Source organism: Ranitomeya imitator, chromosome 3 (genome assembly GCF_032444005.1).
Source record: "Ranitomeya imitator isolate aRanImi1 chromosome 3, aRanImi1.pri, whole genome shotgun sequence".
NCBI classification, from domain to species: Eukaryota; Metazoa; Chordata; class Amphibia; order Anura; family Dendrobatidae; genus Ranitomeya; species Ranitomeya imitator.
Window position 1 is genome coordinate 736,509,106 of NC_091284.1, and position 20,319 is coordinate 736,529,424.

The 20,319-nt window shown below is 43.6% G+C and overlaps 1 protein-coding gene across 2 annotated transcripts in view; it reads right to left on the reverse strand.

The window, feature by feature from the left end:
* The window catches only part of LIMA1 (LIM domain and actin binding 1), a 74,585-nt gene that overhangs the window by 36,162 nt on the left and 18,104 nt on the right, over nt 1–20,319 (reverse strand). For both annotated transcript variants that reach the window (XM_069758837.1, XM_069758836.1), the window contains exon 3: nt 8,329–8,374. In XM_069758837.1, coding sequence (XP_069614938.1) covers nt 8,329–8,374 — 46 coding nt within the window. The remainder of the gene's footprint in view (nt 1–8,328; nt 8,375–20,319) is intronic.

A 20,319-nucleotide genomic window follows, 5' to 3' on the forward strand; every position in this document is an offset into this window, starting at 1 on the left:
TTAATTAGTTGATTCAGAAGATTAGGGTAATAGGTCGTTTAGAGAACCTTTTCTTGATATGCTAATTTATTGAGACAGGTTTTTTGGGTTATCAGGAGTTGTATGCCAAAATCATCAGTATTAAAACAATAAAAGACCTGACAAATTTCAGTTGGTGGATAATGAATCTATAATATATGAAAGTTTAATTGTAATCATTACATTATGGTAAATAATGAAATTTAACACTATATGCTAATTTTTTGAGAAGGACCTGTATAGTAATGCCGGGTGCAAGTGTCCTAGAAAACAGAGCCCACATTTTGCCCCCTAGAAAGTAAATGTCCTGTGTGCCCCTCTAAGAGTCACAGTAACCAGAGTTGCCCTATAACAATAAGTGCCCACTTTACATTTCATAATATCCCTAGTCTCTCCCCTTGTACAGCTCCCCTATACACAGCATGATGCTCTTATACACAGTATACTGACCCTTTAGTAGCCTCCAAACTGTTTGATGGCTCCAACACTGTATAATGGCCCCTTCACTGTAATCTCCACACTGTATGATGGCCCCCATAGATAACCTCCATATAGTATAATGTGCCAGATAGTCCTCAATATAATACGAGGCACCACCATAGGCATACCCTGCAGTATAAGACAGCACCCCCCTCCATTAGGATAGGCAGATCATTAAGTATAAGGCAGCACACCCCCATAGGCAGATCCTGTAGTATAAAGCAGCACCACCCCCATAGGCAGATCCTGTATATAAGGCAGCACTTCCATTAAAAAAAAATATAAATAAATAAAAAAAAACAAAAACAATAAATACTCACCTTTCTTCCTCCTTGTTCCAGCGGTGCTCCCTAATCCCGCTCATCTCCTGACAGCGGTCGTCAGCGTCATCGCGCCCGCTGTCAGACTATGTGGGGGATAATGAGGGAAGGAGCGCTGCGCTCCTTCTCCCATCACCGCGGTCAGCTGCATCGGCTAGATGCCGGTACAGCTGACCTTGCGATGACGGCACCGGGAGCCCCCCGCCTCATAGCAGCAGAGCAGGGAGACAGATTCTCCCTGCTCTGCCGCAGAATGTAACTATCGGCGCGCGCAGGCAGTTACAGTAGCGTAGCTCCGAGTGGGCCCCCTCAGAGCGCGGGGCCCAGGGCGATGGCCCCGCTGCCCCCCCAGTAGCTATGCTACTGGCACTGCCGGACACCCCTTCATCCCAGCCTACAACATCACCCTACTCCTGCCTCCTCCAGCAGGGACCCCACTTCACAGCAGCCACCACCCACCCCCGGTAAGCAATAAGACGCATTGATAAGAAGCACCACCATTTTATTAAAAAATAAATAAATAAAATGTTCTCCTTAAAATTTGGGGAGCGTCATACAAATCGAAAAACATGCTTATGTTCCCAAAGACACTTCTAAACTGAATAGGTTCTTAAAAGTGTTTTCTAAATTTCCTTGGGGGGAGGAGAAAGAATTACTGCTACAATTTTAAAGCTTCCAACATCTAAACAAAATAAAAGCATTTACTGATGGTGTGGATGTAAAGAAGATGAAGGAAATATTAAAGTATATTGCATGGTATGACCAGCTGGATTAAAGGGATAAATCAAAGTTTCAAAATTTCTAGTTTCTAAAGACTGGAAGATTTCTGAAAACCTTTATAAAAATATTCACCTAAATTTATCATCACGAAATGTGTAGTGGAAAAAAAAGAAAAAAAAAAATTCACACTCACTGGGCCATTTTGAAACATTTCCAGTTGCCGCAAAAAGTTACAAAATCAAAGAAAAAATAAATAAAGTAAATAAATACATTTTGGGACTGGTCACTAAATTTTTGTCTTAAGTGTATTCATCTATATTTTTATCTAATATACAGTATCTAGAAGTAGGTTAGACTATAATAACGCCCATTGTGAATGGTGGATCTGGTGTTATCACAGGCAGCATTAAGGCCCCTTCACACTAAGCGACGCTGCAGCGATACCGACAACGATCCGGATCGCTGCAGCGTCGCTGTTTGGTCGCTGGAGAGCTGTCACACAGACAGCTCTCCAGCGACCAACGATCCCGAAGTCCCCGGGTAACCAGGGTAAACATCGGGTTACTAAGCGCAGGGCTGCGCTTAGTAACCCGATGTTTACCCTGGTTACCAGCGTAAAAGTAAAAAAAACAAACACTACATACTTACCTACCGCTGTCTGTCCCCGGCGCTCAGCTTCTCTGCACTCCTCCTGTACTGGCTGAGCACAGCGGCCGGAAAGCAGAGCGGTGACGTCACCGCTCTGCTTTCCGGCTGACCGACGCTCACAGCCAGTACAGGAGGAGTGCAGAGCACAGCGCCGGGGACAGACAGCGGTAGGTAAGTATGTAGCGTTTGTTTTTTTTCACTTTTACGCTGGTAACCAGGGTAAACAATGGGTTACTAAGCGCGGCCCTGCGCTTAGTTACCCGATGTTTACCCTAGTTACCAGTGAAGACATCGCTGGATCGGTGTCACACACGCCGATCCAGCGACGAAATAAAGTTCTGGACTTTGTTCAGCGACCAACGATCTCCCAGCAGGGGCCTGATCGTTGGTCGCTGTCACACAACGATTTCCTTAACGATATCGTTGCTACGTCACAAAAAGCAACGATATCGTTATGTGTGAAGGTACCTTTACAATGACACGTTACACCTCTATACTCGGCTGATAAGATCCACCAGTAATAGGTGATGTCACAGGTCCCCTGCTCCCCCTCACTTCACAATGTTCTCTGCACACGCTCATTAGATGCAAGTAGTGATTCGTGAGCATGCTGGAGTGCTCGAAAAATACGATAAGAGTCCCTGTGGCTGCATGTTATGCTGCGGTTAGGCAATCTCTGCATGTGTTGCGGGTGTCTGACAGCACCATGACATGTAGCCGCAGGGAAATCGAACATTTTTCAATCACGCCAAAGAGCACTTAGCACACGAGTACAGTCACTCACCACTAGATACTAAAATAGAACAGCTAGGTTTGGACTCAATTGCAGTCAATATACAGTACAGACCAAAAGTTTGGACACCTTCTCATTTAAAGATTTTTCTGTATTTTCATGACTATGAAAATTGTACATTCACACTGAAGGCATCAGAACTATGAATTAACACATGTGGAATTATATACTTAAAAAAAGTGTGAAACAACTGAAATTATGTCTTATATTCTAGGTTCTTCAAAGTAGCCACCTTTTGCTTAGAGGACTGCTTTGCACACTCTTGGCATTCTCTTGATGAGCTTCAAAAGGTAGTCACCGGGAATGGTCTTCCAACAATCTTGAAGGAGTTCCCAGAGATGCTTAGCACTCGTTGGCCCTTTTGCCTTCACTCTGCGGTCCAGCTCACCCCAAACCATCTCGATTGGGTTTAAGTCTGGTGACTGGAGGCCAGGTCATCTGGTGTAGCACCCCATCACTCTCCTTCTTGGTCAAATAGCCCTTACACAGCCTGGAGGCGTGTTTGAGGTCATTGTCCTGTTGAAAAATAAAATGATGGTCCAACTAAACGCAAACCGGATGGAAGAGCGTGCTGCTGCAAGATGCTGTGGTAGCCATGCTGGTTCAGTATGCATTCAATTTTGAATAAATCCCCAACAAAGCACCCCTGCACCATCACACCTCTTCCTCCATGCTTCACGGTGGGAACCAGGCATGTAGAGTCCATCCGTTCACCTCACAGCACAAAGACACGGTGGTTGGAACCAAAGATCTCAAATTTGGACTCAGACCAAAGCACAGATTTCCACTGGTCTAATGTCCATTCCATGCGTTCTTTAGCCCAAACAAGTCTCTTCTGCTTGTTGCCTGTCCTGGTGGTTTCCTTGCAGCTATTTTACCATGAAGGCCTGCTGCTAGAACTCTGTGCGCCATTGACCTGGTCTCTAATCTGAGCTGCTGTTAACCTGCGATTTCTGAGGCTGGTGACTCGGATAAACTTATCCTCAGAAGCAGAGGTGACTCTTGGTCTTCCTTTCCTGGGGCGGTCCTCATGTGAGCCAGTTTCTTTGTAGCGCTTGATGGTTTTTGCCACTGCACTTGGGGACACTTTCAAAGTTTGCCCAATTTTTCAGAATGACTGACCTTCATTTCTAATGTAAAGAAAAACGAGTGGCCATCATTACTTTAGCTGCTTTTTTCTTGCCATAATACAAATTCTAACAGTCTATTCAGTAGGAATATCAGCTGTGTATCCACCAGACATCTGCACAACACAACTGATGGTCCCAACACCATTTATAAAGGCACGAAATCCCACTTATTAAACCTGACAGGGCACACCTGTGAAGTGAAAACCATTCCTGGCGACTACCTCTTGAAGCTCATCGAGAGAATGCCAAGAGTGTGCAAAGCAGTAATCAAAGCAAAAAGGTGGCTACTTTGAAGAACCTAGAATACAAAACATATTTTCGGTTGTTTCACACATTTTTGTTAAGTATATAATTCCACATGTGTTAATTCATAGTTTTGATGCCTTCAGTGTGAATGTACAATTGTCAGTCATGAAAATACAGCAAGATCTTTAAATGAGAAGGTGTGTCCAAACTTTTGGTCTGTACTGTACTTCCTTGGCAGGTCAGGGAACATCTGTATAAAAAATAAAGAATGGGGGGACAACACATACTCAGTGAATGGTTAGAAAGCTAATAGAAAAGAGAGGACTTAGACAAACTAATTGAATATTAAAAAAGGGTTCCAAGATACATTTAGTACAGTTTAATTCACATTGCCTAAGGCTTCCAAAATCAAGGGAGCTAAGGTAGCCATATAAAAGAACAAAGTCAGTAAATCTTGCAGATTTCAGTGTGATCGGTCAACCATCACAAGGCAGTCATCCATGGTTTGAGTGTGGAAAGTGAAGTGTAAGAGGCATCTGTCAGCACAGATCAATTGTCCAAACCAAGGACAGATGCTATGTACACCCTTGGTGTGGCCAAAGATTTAAATGGAAGGTGCCAGCAAAAAAAAAAAAAAAAAAAAAAAGTTCTTCTGCAATTGGGAAGAAATTAATGAGATAGATATATACACACAATGTGTGTGTGTGTGTGTGTGTGTGTGTGTGTGTGTGTGTGTGTGTGTGTGTGTGTGTGTGTGTGTGTGTGTGTGTGTGTGTACATACACACATCATTTGTTTATAGTTTAGTAAAATATGAAAAATAATTTTAAGAGGTATGGCATTTCCACTAGGGGGAGCAGCTACTGAAATTTGACAAAAACCTAGTGTACAACTAGGTCACATTAACGCACTGCAGTAATTATGGGCCAAGTCTGCTCACACGTGTGTGATGTTATTCATCTCCTCCCCTTCTAGGTGTTTGCTAAGGCTTCTTTCACACTTCAGTTGTTTGGCGTCAGTCTGCTCTGACATAGTGACGGATCGACGGATCCGTCACAATTGTTAAGAAAACTGTTCTAACGGATCCGTTTTGACGGATCCGTTACTTAGGGGTTGTCTGGGAAAAGTATCTTTTTTGGAGCATGCGCAATTGAAAAAGCGGATTGGGGCGACTGATCCGCCAAAATGACGGTCGCGACGGATCCGTCGCCCATTCTATGGAATGGCTGACGCGACGGATCCGTCGAGAACCACCATTTTGGCGGAGACAAAAAACGTTACAATGTCAGTCTATGTCTAGATGACGTGTTTCTCAACACAGGCAGTCAATAGCCAGGCCTTTCCCCGGGAAGGAACAACCAAGGGAAGGGAAGCATCCAATAAAGGAAAACCACCTATGCCAAGCATGGTATCCATCCACAGACAGCTGTTTCGGGGTTTTTGCCCCTCATCAGTGTGGAGTAGGAAACATGCATTTGCATTTTTGGGGGCAGTGTTCTGGATCACTCCGTTGAGAAACACGTGATGGTGTCTCCGCGGTGTTGGATGTTTTGGTCTCCACGAGGTCAATCATCCGTGCCTTTATGTCTAGATGACGTCCGCCAAATCTCGACGGATCCGTCACATGGCGGATGGAACGGACGACCATCCGCCACAATCCGTCGCTAATGCAAGTCTATAGGAAAATAGCAGATCCGCCAAAAAAAAAAAAAAAAAAAAAAACAATGGCGGATCCGCTATTTAAAGAAAACGGCAGATTCAAACTGACGCCAAAAGACTGAAGTGTGAAAGAGGCAGCCGATTTGTTGGTGACTGCGAAGTTATACTGACAAGTAGACAGAAGATGCCAGGCAGCAAGGATTCTGGGAGATATATGGTGGAGGGAGAAGGGAGACAGCAGCACAGTATTTCAGGAGTGCAGTGTGATGGTCCATGAGGGGCAGGGCATGCCCGGGCCACAGGTAAGAGGCAGAAGGAGTGGCCTCAATGTAAGATGCAGTTGGTGTCCGAATGCAGCCTCTCATGCCCATGGCTGCCATAAGTGAGGTGTGCAAGTGTCGTACCCAGACACTTACGCCGCCACTAACGAAAATGACAGCCTCCAGTGGCAAAAGTAAAAGCTAATAAAAAGCTATGAAAGTAGTTCATTTAGTTTTGTATTAAAAATTATTGATTATATAAATCAATAATTATTAATGCAAAAATTAATATCACGGCACCTTCCATTTAAAAGGGAACCTGTCACCACCAAAATCGAAAGTGAGCTAAGCCCACCAGCATCAGGGGCTTATCTTCAGCATTCTGTAATGCTGTAGATAAGCCCCCGATGTAACCTGATAGATAAGAAAAACAATGTTAGATTATACTCATCCAGGTGCGGTCCCGTCCGATGGGAGTCGCGGTCCGGTCTGGGGCCTCCCATCTTCTGACGATGACGTCCTCTTGTCTTTATGCTGCGGCGGAGTGTGAATGCAAGAAGAGGACGTCACTGTAAGAAGATGGGAGGTCCCGGACCACGACAGCATTGTACCAGGACCACACCTGGGTGAGTCATCTAACCTCTTTCTCATCTTTCAGGATACAGAATGCTGTAGATAAGCCCCTGATTGAGTGTGAGTGTGTGTGGTTATGATTGGAGATAGGTGGGCAGGTGCACTTCAGTGTCTGGCCACACCAAGGGTGCACCACGCACTTGTACTTAGTGGCCAGTCCAGATGGCCTCATATGTAGGAGTCTGTTCAGGAGATCTGTGCTCAGTTCTAAAAAACTGATGTGTTAAATTGGTTTAATAAGTACGGGAGTAGCGGTCAGTAGATGATGGGAAGAAAGAAAGCCAGACATGATGAATTGCAACATGCCTGATCTATTATTCTGTTCATTCTGTTGGCCACACACCTAAGAGCTCATGGTGCTTGAGCATGGCACAGCTATCGAGTATGGGCATCTTTACTTATCCTGTATTGACATCAGGTTTATAGATGCAGTTTGATAAATTAAATGGAGGTCTCCAGCAGATACTTTTACATTTTTCATTCAATACTCAGAGTACCAATAGTCTCTGAACAGTGCTATATAAAATATTGTCTATTACATTCTTCCAATACACCTGCACAAAGGGCTAATGAAGCCTATGGACATTAATTGGAATGTTTACAGCTTTTCCACTGAACTATTTCAGTCTAAATACTTTGTGTAGTCGTTGACAATAATAGGCCAAAAGTGATCCTAAAACATAAAATAAATACTTCTGACCTTGGTATACACCCAACCATGGGCTGCGTTTGGAATTGCAGGTCAGCGCCAAGAAGTGAAGGTTGATCTGATAGTATGATAAAGTTTATAGAAAGGATGGCAGCGTCACCTTTAAAGGGAACTGATTCATCTGATTCAAGCTGCATTACCCAGAGCATGGCTGCTTGATTACAGCTATGCATTTTTTTTCTTTTTTTACACTGATGTTTCAGAGAATATATGGTTAGAAGATCCAGCGCCACAAGGGGCATTTGACAAATTCTCGCTATGAGAGATCTGTCGATCACCTGCAGTGGCGCTGGGAAAGACAGACTAGTCTTTTCTCCGGATAGATATTCTAGCCATGCTCTCTGAAATGACAACGATTTTCATAGAAACACATAGCTGGCCACAAAGGTGCTGCCAGACTGCATGCACATGCTTGGGCTGCAGGAATCAGATGACAGGTTCCCTCTAAAGGCATTCGTGATCCTTTGTGACTCAAGAGCGAGTGTCTTTCCAGAAAATGATGCATATTATAATTTACATGTGGATGGCTGTAAAGTAAGTAAATAAAAAAAAAAAAAAAAAAAAGATGGAATTTGATTCACAAGGTGGAAAGGCCATAGTCCTCAATCTCAAGTGCAGAGTTGTTTCAGTGGCAGGAGTCACAAGCTGTAAGAATGGATCCATGACAGATCAGTAGCACACCTGCTAATATGCACGGACAGAAGGTTACTTACAGTTTTCTTCTTATCCTGGTTGGCTTCCTCAGCTGCTTTCTGGTATCTGAGGGAGAAGAGAAACAAGTATATGCTCCGATTAACTGAAATAATAGTAACATAGTAACATAGTAACATAGTTAGTAAGGCCGAAAAAAGACATTTGTCCATCCAGTTCAGCCTATATTCCATCATAATAAATACCCAGATCTACGTCCTTCTACAGAACCTAATAATTGTATGATACAATATTGTTCTGCTCCAGGAAGACATCCAGGCCTCTCTTGAACCCCTCGACTGAGTTCGCCATCACCACCTCCTCAGGCAAGCAATTCCAGATTCTCACTGCCCTAACAGTAAAGAATCCTCTTCTATGTTGGTGGAAAAACCTTCTCTCCTCCAGACGCAAAGAATGCCCCCTTGTGCCCGTCACCTTCCTTGGTATAAACAGATCCTCAGCGAGATATTTGTATTGTCCCCTTATATACTTATACATGGTTATTAGATCGCCCCTCAGTCGTCTTTTTTCTAGACTAAATAATCCTAATTTCGCTAATCTATCTGGGTATTGTAGTTCTCCCATCCCCTTTATTAATTTTGTTGCCCTCCTTTGTACTCTCTCTAGTTCCATTATATCCTTCCTGAGCACCGGTGCCCAAAACTGGACACAGTACTCCATGTGCGGTCTAACTAGGGATTTGTACAGAGGCAGTATAATGCTCTCATCATGTGTATCCAGACCTCTTTTAATGCACCCCATGATCCTGTTTGCCTTGGCAGCTGCTGCCTGGCACTGGCTGCTCCAGGTAAGTTTATCATTAACTAGGATCCCCTGTCCTCCTCCCTGTTTCACTCTTTTCCCCAACAGTCAATTTTCTGTTATGTTTAGACTAAAATTGTTATTTTTTAGGTCTACTCTTTACACTACACAAACTAGCCTGAAGTCTAAGGATTTACCGTACCAACAGCAAATTACAAAAGTGGTCACTACTCCGGGATCTCTGCAGAATTTAACACTGGATCACCACGCTTGGTTTTCCTCCTACCTCGCTGATGCCCCACACCCCCTTTTCTGAATTATTTGCTGGCTTTTCTTTGTTGGGGTGCCTTCTCTATATACTGCCCCTATTGGTACTGAAAACCAAATCTGCTGCTGTTTGTACATCTATATGTTGAGGACACCCAACTACACCATCTTCTCCTGAAATCACCATTACTACAAAATACAAGTGATCGCCCGCTGTCTTCTACATGATATCATCCCTATTTTTGAAACAGAAGCTGTTAAAAAGTTAACTCCTTGTGTGTCATCCTGCTACTAATCTACTTACACTTGATATTGCCCCAACATCGCTCCCAATCAGTACATTTGCTGTCTTGGGGTTTTATTTGACTTAGAACTTTACTTAACTCCCTGTATCCAATCAGTTGGATAGTGATGAGCGAGCGTGAGGTCTACCGCCACAGAACATGCAGCAGCTGGGAATATATTAAACGAGGACACCCAAGATTCTCTGATAACACCCAAGCATGCAAGGATAACACTATTGCTCTTATCTGCACCTCAAAACCATTTCTAGAATTTAACGTCATCTTAACCTTTATTCTGCAAAAATTTATTCATATTAATTCTCATCTGGACTACTGTAATAAATGATCTTCCTCTTATGTTTTCCCATCTCTAATCTACATGCAGCAACTAGGCTCATTTCTGTTCAGCTGCTATACTGATACCTCCAGCCTGTGCCAGCCATTGCACCAGCTGTCCATTCACTACAGAGTACAATATAAACTTCTCAGCTACAAAGCCCTCCAAAGTTCTGCACTATCCTACATCTTTCCTAATCTGTCTGCGCCCTTTGCTGCACTAATGAGCTTAGACCAACATCTATGATTTGAAACTCCTACTCCAGGACTTGTCATGCTGCACCAGTTCTCTAAGGCCCCTTTCACACAGTTTTTTGCCATGAGTTGCAATCCATTGAATTTGGGGGGGGGACAAAAAAAAAAACAAAAAAAAAAAAAAAAAAAAAAAACACAACAACCCACAATTCCGGCGTTTTTTCCTCATAGACTTGAATTAGCGACAGATTGCCTCACGTTTCATCCGTTGTTCACCGGATCCGGCGAATATGGTTTGTCTGGCGGCCGGAGACGACAAAGTGACGTTTTTGTGCATGTCGAAGAATCGTTTTCTCTTTTGGAAGCCTATGGCGCCAGTTCCGTCAACTGACAATCCGGCGGCAGATTTTTTTTTTTTTTATTTTTTTTTTATACACTGGAGCATGCTCTGACTTTAGCCGGATTCGAATAAACGAATCAGTCGCATTAGTTTTTCACAATCTGACAGATCCGTCAAACCAACGGATTGTGACTGACGGCAAAAAACTGATGTGTGAAAGGGGCCCAAGATGAACTACCCTGGACAATCCGATAAATTGACAAGTTTTAAGCGTGCCCAAAACACACTTTAAATAGGCCCATCACCTTAAGGCCAGCGTCACATTCGGCGTTAGACAATACGGTCCGTAATACGCTGAAAAGTCCCCAAAATAGTGGTCCGTATCTCCTCCGTAGGCAGGGTGTGTCAGCGTATTTTGCGCATGGCATCCTCCGTATGTAATCCGTACTGCGAGATTTTCCTCGCAGGCTTGCAAAACCGACATATGGACATACAATGGATCCATGTGCTCAAAAAAAATCGTAACATATACACATACATATATCTAGATAGATATATTATCTAGATAGATATATTATCTAGATAGATATATTATCTAGATAGATATATTATCTAGATAGATATATTATCTAGATAGATATATTATCTAGATAGATATATTATCTAGATAGATATATTATCTAGATAGATATATTATCTAGATAGATATATTATCTAGATAGATATATTATCTAGATAGATATATTATCTAGATAGATATATTATCTAGATAGATATATTATCTAGATAGATATATTATCTAGATAGATATATTATCTAGATAGATATATTATCTAGATAGATATATTATCTAGATAGATATATTATCTAGATAGATATATTATCTAGATAGATATATTATCTAGATAGATATATTATCTAGATAGATATATTATCTAGATAGATATATTATCTAGATAGATATATTATCTAGATAGATATATTATCTAGATAGATATATTATCTAGATAGATATATTATCTAGATAGATATATTATCTAGATAGATATATTATCTAGATAGATATATAATATATCTATCTACATACATACACACCAAAAGTTTGGACACACCTAAATTCTGTATTTTCTTGTATTGGCCCTTGTCATCCGTACTGCCGGTACAAATTTGACATTTCTCCGTATGGTGTGCACAGTAGCATAGGTTATAATGGGTGTGGTTAAAGGATTCCTCCACAGCATCAAAGAATTTTTTTTTTTTTTTTTTTTTAAAGAGGAGTGACAAGCTTGGTTATGGTCTTCCAGAAACTGTCCATGGAAACCTTACCCCTTAGACCTCATTCAAGAGCCTCTCACCTAGCCAAATTGGTTCTCATGCTTTGTAGTGGCAAGGGCCAACAGCCCGAAACACCGTGTCTGCGAATTGAGATGCTGATTTGGCTTTTATCCTAAGTCGTATTACAAGACTTGTTAGGGTATGTGCACACAATGCGGATTTTGCTGCGGATCTGCAGCGTTTCCGCAGCAGTTTCCCATGAGTTTACAGTTCCATGTAAACCTATGGGAAACCAAAAACGCTGTGCACATGCTGCAGAAAAACGTGTGGAAACGCAGCAGTTTACATTCCGCAGCATGTCACTTTCTGCAGATTCCACAGCGGGGTTACAGCTGCCCCTATGGAAAACCGCAGTTGTAAAACAGCAATAAATCTGCAGCAAAAACAGTGTTTTTGCTCTGCAGATTTATCAAATCTGCTGCAGAAAAATCCGCAGTGGCCAAGAATATGTGTGCACATACCCTAAAAGGGTTGATTGTGACTTGTAGGATCACCACTTCCAACAGGTCTGTCCCCGGCGCTCTGCTTCTCTGCGCTCCTCTTGTACTGGCTGTGAGCGTCGGTCAGCCAGAAAGCAGAGCGGTGACGTCACCGCTCTGCTTTCCGGCCGCTGTGCTCACACAGACAGTACAGGAGGAGAGCAGAGAAGCAGAGCGCAGCGCCGGGGACAGACAGCGGTAGGTAAGTATGTAGTGTTTGTTTTTTTTACTTTTAGGATGGTAACCAGGGTAAACATCGGGTTACTAAGTGCGGCCCTGCGCTTAGTTACCCGATGTTTACCCTGGTTACCAGCATCGTTGGTCGCTGGAGAGCGGTCTGTGTGACAGCTCTCCAGCGACCAAACAGCGACGCTGCAGCGATCCGGATCGTTGTCAGTATCGCTGCAGCGTCGCTTAATGTGAAGGGGCCTTAACACTATTTCTGCTTCAGTCTCCCAGGCAGCCGGTGTTTGGGGAGGGCAGTACTGCGGATCTGACTGCTCTATGAGCAGAGCTACAACTGCACATGTTTGTTAGGTCTCTTTCACACTTCCGTCTTTCTTTTTCCGTCACAATGCGTCGTTTTGTGGGAGAGGAAAAAAAAGGATCCAGCAAATGTTTCTGCTGGATCCGTGTGTGTGGTTTTTTTTTCTCTCTTTCATAAACTTGAATTAGTGTCGGATGGCCTTCTGTTTCATCGTCGTGCACTGGATCCGTTGTTAAAAAAAACAAAAAACGCTGTCCGTCGGTCGGAGACAACGCACAGAGCAACTTTTTTTTGTGCACGTCAGAAAATTGCACAGCGACGAAACCTTCACCGTCCGTCATTGGCTGTAATGGAAGCCTATGGATGCAGGATCCGTCGCTGCGTCTAAAGTAGGAATCCAGCGACTGGTTCCATCTTATGAAACTAAGCATGCCTGGAAGAATTTCCGGACAGGGAAATTCTCTCGCTTGCGCTTTTTTAAAAAAAAATTTATTAAACTATTGATGCTGCCTATGCAGCATCAATAGTAAAAAGATATAACGTTAAAAATAAAATATAAAACCTTGATATTCTCACCTTCTGACGTCCCTCACAGCCTTCCCGATGCTCCTGTTCCCAGTAATGCATTGCGAGAATGACCTGTGATGACGTAGCTGCCTCGCGAGACTGCTACGTCGTATGGTCATTTCGCAAGGCATTACTGGGAACAGGAGCATCGGGAAGGCTGTGAGGGACACCAGAAGGTGAGAATATCAAGGTTTTATATTTTATTTTTAACATTATATCTTTTTTCTATTGCACAGACGAGGTGTGTGTGTGTGTGTGTGTGTGTGTGTGTGTGTGTGTGTGTGTGTGTGTGTGTGTGTGTGTGTGTGTGTGTGTGTGTGTGTGTGTGTGTGTGTGTGTTAAAAGTTTAACACCTCATTTAAAGATTATTCTGTATTTTCATGAGTGTGGAAATTGTACATTCACACTGAAGGCATCAAGACTATGAATTAACACATGTGGAATTACCGTATATACCGATATATATATATATATATATATATATATATATATATATATATATATATATATATATATATATATACACACCGAGATTTTCAGCCTTTTTTTAGGGTGAAGTCCCCCTCTTGGCTTATATTCGAGTCATACCCGGGGGTCGGGAGGGGGAGCAGGGGCTGTCTAGTGATACTTTCCTGCGCTGCATCTTCTTCCTGTATTGAGCAGTCACATGGTACCGCTCATTAGTCATGAATATGCAGCTCCACCTCCCATGGAGGTGGAGCCGCATATTCATGACTGAAAATAAGCGGTAACTGACCGCTCAATACAGGAAGAAGATTCAGCGCTGGGAGAAGCAGGGACCGCGCCGGGAGCAGGCAAGTATACGGGGAGGCGAGCGCTGCGCGATATTTACCTGCTCCTCGCTCCGGTGCAGCTCAGTCTCCAGCGTCCTCTGGCAGTGACGCTCAGCTTAGAGGGCGCGGTGACGCGGTCAGTGCGCGCCCTCTGCTGAGAGTCAGTGCTGGAGACGGAGCCGCACAAGGAGCAAGCAAATATTGAAAGCGCTGGCGTCCTGAGCAAGAGAGGTGAGGGTGAGTGAGTGAGTGTTTTTTTTTTTTTATTGCAGCAGCAGCATTATATATTGGACAGCTTTATATGGGGCAATAATGAACAGTGCAGAGCATTATATATGGGGCACAGCTTTCTATGGGGCCATAATGAACGGTGCAGAGTATTCCATATGGCACAGCTTTATGTGAAGCATCTATGGGGCCATAATGAACGGTGCAGAGCATCTATTTTTGAAATTCACTGGTAGCTGCTGCATTTCCTACCCTAGGCTTATACTCGAGTCAATAAGTTTTCCCAGTTTTTTGTGGCAAAATTAAGGGGGTCGGCTTATACTCGAGTATATACTTAACTTCAGTTGTTTTACACTTTATTATGTCATATTCTAGGTTCTTCAAAGTAGCGACCTTTTGCTTTGATGACTGCTTTGCACTCTCTTGGCATTCTCTTGATGAGCTTCAACAGGTTATCACAGGGAATGGTCTTCCAACAATCTTGAAGGAGTTCCCAGAGATGCTTAGCACTTGTTGGCCCTTTTGCCTTCACTCTGCGGTCCAGTTCACCCCAAACCATCTCGATTGGGTTCAGGTCTGGTGACTGTAGAGGCCAGGTCATCTGGCATAGCACCCCATCGCTCTCCTTGTTCAAATAGCCCTTACACAGCCTGGTGGTGTGTTTGGGGTCATTGTCCTGTTGAAAAATAAATGGTCCAACTAAACGCAAACCGGATGGAATAGCATGCTGCTGCAAGATGCTGTGGTAGCCATGCTGGTTCAGTATACCTTCAGTTTTGAATAAATCCCCAACAGTGTCACCAGCAAAGCACCATCACACCTCCTCCATGCTTCACGGTGGGAACCAGGCATGTAAAGTCCATCCATTCACCTTTTCTGCGTCACACAAAAACATGGTGCATGGGACCAAAGATCTCAAATTTGGACTCATCAGACCAAAGCACAGATTTCCACTGCTCTAATGTCCAATCCATGTGTTCTTTAGCCCAAACAAGTCTCTTCTGCTTATTGCCTGTCCTGGTGGTTTCCTTACAGCTATTTTACCATGAAGGCCTGCTGCTAGAACTCTGTGCGCCATTGACCTGGTCTCTAATCTGAGCTGCTGTTAACCTGCGATTTCTGAGGCTGGTGACTCGGATAAACTTATCCTCAGAAGCAGAGGTGACTCTTGGTCTTCCTTTCCTGGGGCGGTCCTCATGCGAGCCGGTTTCTTTGTAGCGCTTGATGGTTTTTGCCACTGCACTTGGGGACACTTTCAAAGTTTGCCCAATTTTTCGGACTGACAGACCCTCATTTCTTAAAGTAATGGTGGCCACTCGTTTTTCTTTACTTAAAATTTGTATTATGGCTAGAAAAAAAGCAGCTAACAGTCTATTCAGTAGGACCATCAGCTGTGTATCCACCAGACTTCTGCACAACACAACTGATGGTCCCAACACCATTTATAAGGCACGAAATTCCACTTATTAAACCTGACAGGGCACACCTGTGAAGTGAAAACCATTCCCGGTGACTACCTCTTGAAGCTCATCAAGAGAATGCCAAGAGTATCAAGCAGTCAAAGCAAAAGGTGGCTACTTTGAAGAACCTAGAATAAAAGACATAACAAAAAAAGTGTGAAACTACTGAATTTAAGTACCGTATATAACTCCACATGTGTTAATTCATAGTCTTGATGCCTTCAGTGTGAATGTACAATTTTCATAGTCATGAAAATACAGAATAATCTTTAAATGAGGTGTGTCCAAACTTTTGACACACACAACCTCGTCTGTGCAATAGTAAAAAGATATGTTAAAAATAAAATATAAAACCTTGATATTCTCACCTTCTGGCGTCCCTTCCCGATGCTCCTGTTCCCAGTAATGCCTTGCGAAATGACCATACGACGTAGCAGTCTCGCGAGGCAGCTACGTCACAGGTCATTCTCGCAATGCATTACTGGGAACAGGAGCATCGGGAAGGCTGTGAGGGACGCCAGAAGGTGAGCATATCAAGGGTTTATATTTTATTTTTAACATTATATCTTTTTACTAATTGATGCTGCATAGGCAGCATCAATAGTTTAACCCCTTAAGCCCCGAGGGTGGTTTGCACGTTAATGACTGGGCCAATTTTTACAGTTCTGACCACTGTCCCTTTATGAGGTTCTAACTCGAACGCTTCAACAGATCCCAGTGATTCTGACATTGTTTTCTCGTGACATATTGTACTTCATGTTAGTGGTAAAATTTATTCGATATAACTGGAGTTTGTGAAAAAACAGAAATTTGGCGAAAATTTCGCAATTTTCCAACTTTGAATTTTTATGCCCTTAAATCAGATATGTCACGCAAAATACTTAAGTAACATTTCCCACATGTCTTACTTTACATCAGCACAATTTTGGAACCAAATTTTTTTTTGTTAGGGAGTTATAAGGGTTAAAAGTTGACCAGCAATTTCTCATTTTTACAACACCATTTTTTTTTTTTTTTTTTTTTAGGGACCACATCTCATTGTCATTTTGAGGGGTCTATATGATAAAATGGTGTCAGAATGGTGTCACACTTGGGTATTTTCTAAAAACTGCACCCCTCAAGGTGCTCAAAACCACATTCAAGAAGTTTATTAACCCTTCAGGTGTTGCACAGGAATTTTTGGAATGTTTAAGTAAAAATGAATATTTAACTTTTTTTGACACAAAATTTCAGCACCAATTTGTTTTATTTTACCAAGGGTAACAGGATAAAATGGACGCCAAAAGTTGTTGTACAATCTGTCCTGAGTATGCTGATGCCCCATATGTGGGGGTAAACCACTGTTTGGGCGCATGGCAGAGCTCGGAAGGAAAGGAGCGCTAAACGGATTGCCCTAACGCAATGTCTTTTTAGGTGTCGCGTTTAGTGGTCGCGTTAACGTGCCCGCTCTGGCAGATCGGGGATCGGACCTCGGGCGCGCCGCGGACGCTGCAAGCAGCGTCGGAGGTGCGCCACAAAAGAAAGGCATCTTGCTAGCGCGAGACGAAAATGGCACGCACTAGCGATGCGCTACACCCGAAAATCACATTGCTGTCAATGAGTGCGCTAACGGACCCGTTGCACGGCGTTAATTGCGACATTTTTGCTGTGCAACGCTGTCCATTAGCGTTAACCCATTAACGCAATGTGAACCTAGCCTAACTAAGGGGGTGATGAAGGGGGGGTTGGATTTACTTTTATAGCGTTTTTTATATCGGATTTTTATGATTGGCAGCCGTCACACACTAAAAGACGCTTTTTATAGCAAAAAAGTTTTTGCGTCTCCACATTTTGAGACCTATAATTTTTCCATATTTTGGTCCACAGAGTCATGTGAGGTCTTGTTTTTTACAGGACGAGTTGACGTTTTTATTGGTAACATTTTCGGACACGTGACAGTTTTTGATCGCTTTTTATTCCGATTATTGTGAGGCAGAATGACCAAAGACCAGCTATTCATGAATTTCTTTTGGGGGAGGCGTTTATACCGTTCCGCGTTTGGTAAAATTGATAAAGCAGTTTTATTCTTCGGGTCAGTACGATTACAGCAATATCATTTTTTTTTATGTTTTGGCGCTTTTATACGTTAAAAGCTCTTTTATAGAAAAAATAATTATTTTGGCATTGCTTTATTCTGAGGACTAGAACTTATTTTTTTGGTTATGATGCTATATGGTGGCTCGTTTTTTGCGGGACCATGGTTATTTATATCCGTCTTTTTGATCGCGTGTTATTCCACTTTTTGTTCGGGTTTTTTTTTCTTACGGTGCACTTAAGGGGTTAACTAGTGGGACAGTTTTATAGGTTGGGTCGTTACGGACACGGCGATACTAAATGTGTACTTTTATTGTTTCTTTTTTTTATAAAGAAATGTATTTATGGGAATAATTTTTTATTTTTTTTTCTTTATTTAGGATTTTTTTATTTTTATTCTTACACTTTGTCCCGGCGGGGGGGGGGGGGGGGGGGGGGGGGGGAGGGGGGGGGGACATCACAGATCACTGATCTGACAGTGTGCACATCACTCTGTCAGATTGGTGATCTGACAAACAGCCGTGCAGGATTAGAGCTGCAGCCTGCTCCTGACCTGGAAGTACTCCCTGCAGGACCCAGATGCAGCCCCGTGGCCATTTTGGATCCGGGGACTGCAGGGAGAAGACGCTCGGTACAAGGTGAGCACATTGTCTTGTACCGATAGTCTCAGGGAAGCACGCAGGGAGCCCCCTCCCTGCACGATGCTTCCCTGTACCGCCGGCACATCGCGATCATGTTTGATCGCGGTGTGCCGGGGGTTAATGTGCCAGGAGAGGTCCGTGACCGCTCCTGGCACATAGTGCCGGATGTCAGCTGCGATAGGCAGCTGACACCCGGCCGCGATCCCCTCCGTGAGCGCGGCCGATCGTTAGGATGTACTATCCCGTCGGTGGGAATTAAGGCCCACCCCACCTCGACGGGATAGTACGTCATATGGGATTAAGGGGTTAATAAAAAAAAAAAAAAAAAGCTGGCAAAACGCAACAGTATACTTATTTTATATGTGAAGAATCTAGTGATTGAGAAGGGTTGTCTGTGTTGTTGACAACCCCTATGTTTTATTTTGTGCGCAAATGACCTTTTTCCTGGAATAAGACATTGTATTGCAAAAAGGAGCAAAGTAGTAATTCCACACATTCCATATGCGAATTGCCTCTACAGAGAAAAAGAGGACTTCTACTCTATAGCGCCACCTGTTGGAAGTAGTGATCCTACAAGTCACAATCAACCCTTTTAGGGTATGTGCACACATATTCTTGGCCACTGCGGATTTTTCTGCAGCAGATTTGATAAATCTGCAGAGCAAAAACACTGTTTTTGCTGCAGATTTATTGCAGTTTTACAACTGCGGTTTTCCATAGGGGCAGCTGTAACCCCGCTGTGGAATCTGCAGAAAGTGACATGCTGCGGAATGTAAACTGCTGCGTTTCCACACGTTTTTCTGCAGCATGTGCACAGCGTTTTTGGTTTCCCACAGGTTTACATGGAACTGTAAACTCATGGGAAACTGCTGCGGAAACGCTGCAGATCCGCAGCAAAATCCGCATTGTGTGCACATACCCTAACAAGTCTTGTAATACGACTTGGGATAAAAGCCAAATCAGCATCTCAATTCGCAGACACGGTGTTTCGGGCTGTTGGCCCTTGCCACTACAAAGCATGAGAACCAATTTGGCTAGGTGAGAGGCTCTTGAATGAGGTCTAAGGGGTAAGGTTTCCATGGACAGTTTCTGGAAGACCATAACCAAGCTTCTGTCACTCCTCTTTAGGCCGGTTTCACACGTCAGTGGCTCCGGCACGTGAGGTGACAGTTTCCTCACGTACCGGAGCCACTGACACACGTAGACGCATTAAAATCAATGCATCTGTGCAGAGGTCATTGATTTTTTGCGGACCGTATCTCCGTGTGCCAAACACAGACATGTCAGTGTTCGTGGGAGCGCACGTATTACACGGACCCATTAAAGTCAATGGCGTTGTCCGTGTGCAGTGCAGGAGACAGCGCTACATTAAGCGCTGTCCCCCCCACTGGTGCTGAAGCCGCGATTCATATCGTCCCTGCAGCAGCGTTTGCTGTAGAGAAAATATGAATAATTGTGTTTAAAATAAAGATCTATGTGCCTCCCACCCCCTGTGCGCCCCCCCCCCCCTGCTGTTCTGAAAATACTCACCCGGCTCCCTCGCCGGCGCTGCTTCCTGTTCTGGCCGCATCTTCTACTCTATCAGCGGTAACGTGGGGCCGCCGATTACAGTCATGAATATGCGGCTCTACCTCCCATAAGGGTGGAGCCGCATATTAATTACTGTAAATGAGCGGCCAGCGGGGGGGGGGGGGGGGGGGGGGGCACATAGATCTTTATTTTATACACAATTATTCATATCTTCTCTACAGCAAACGCTGCTGCAG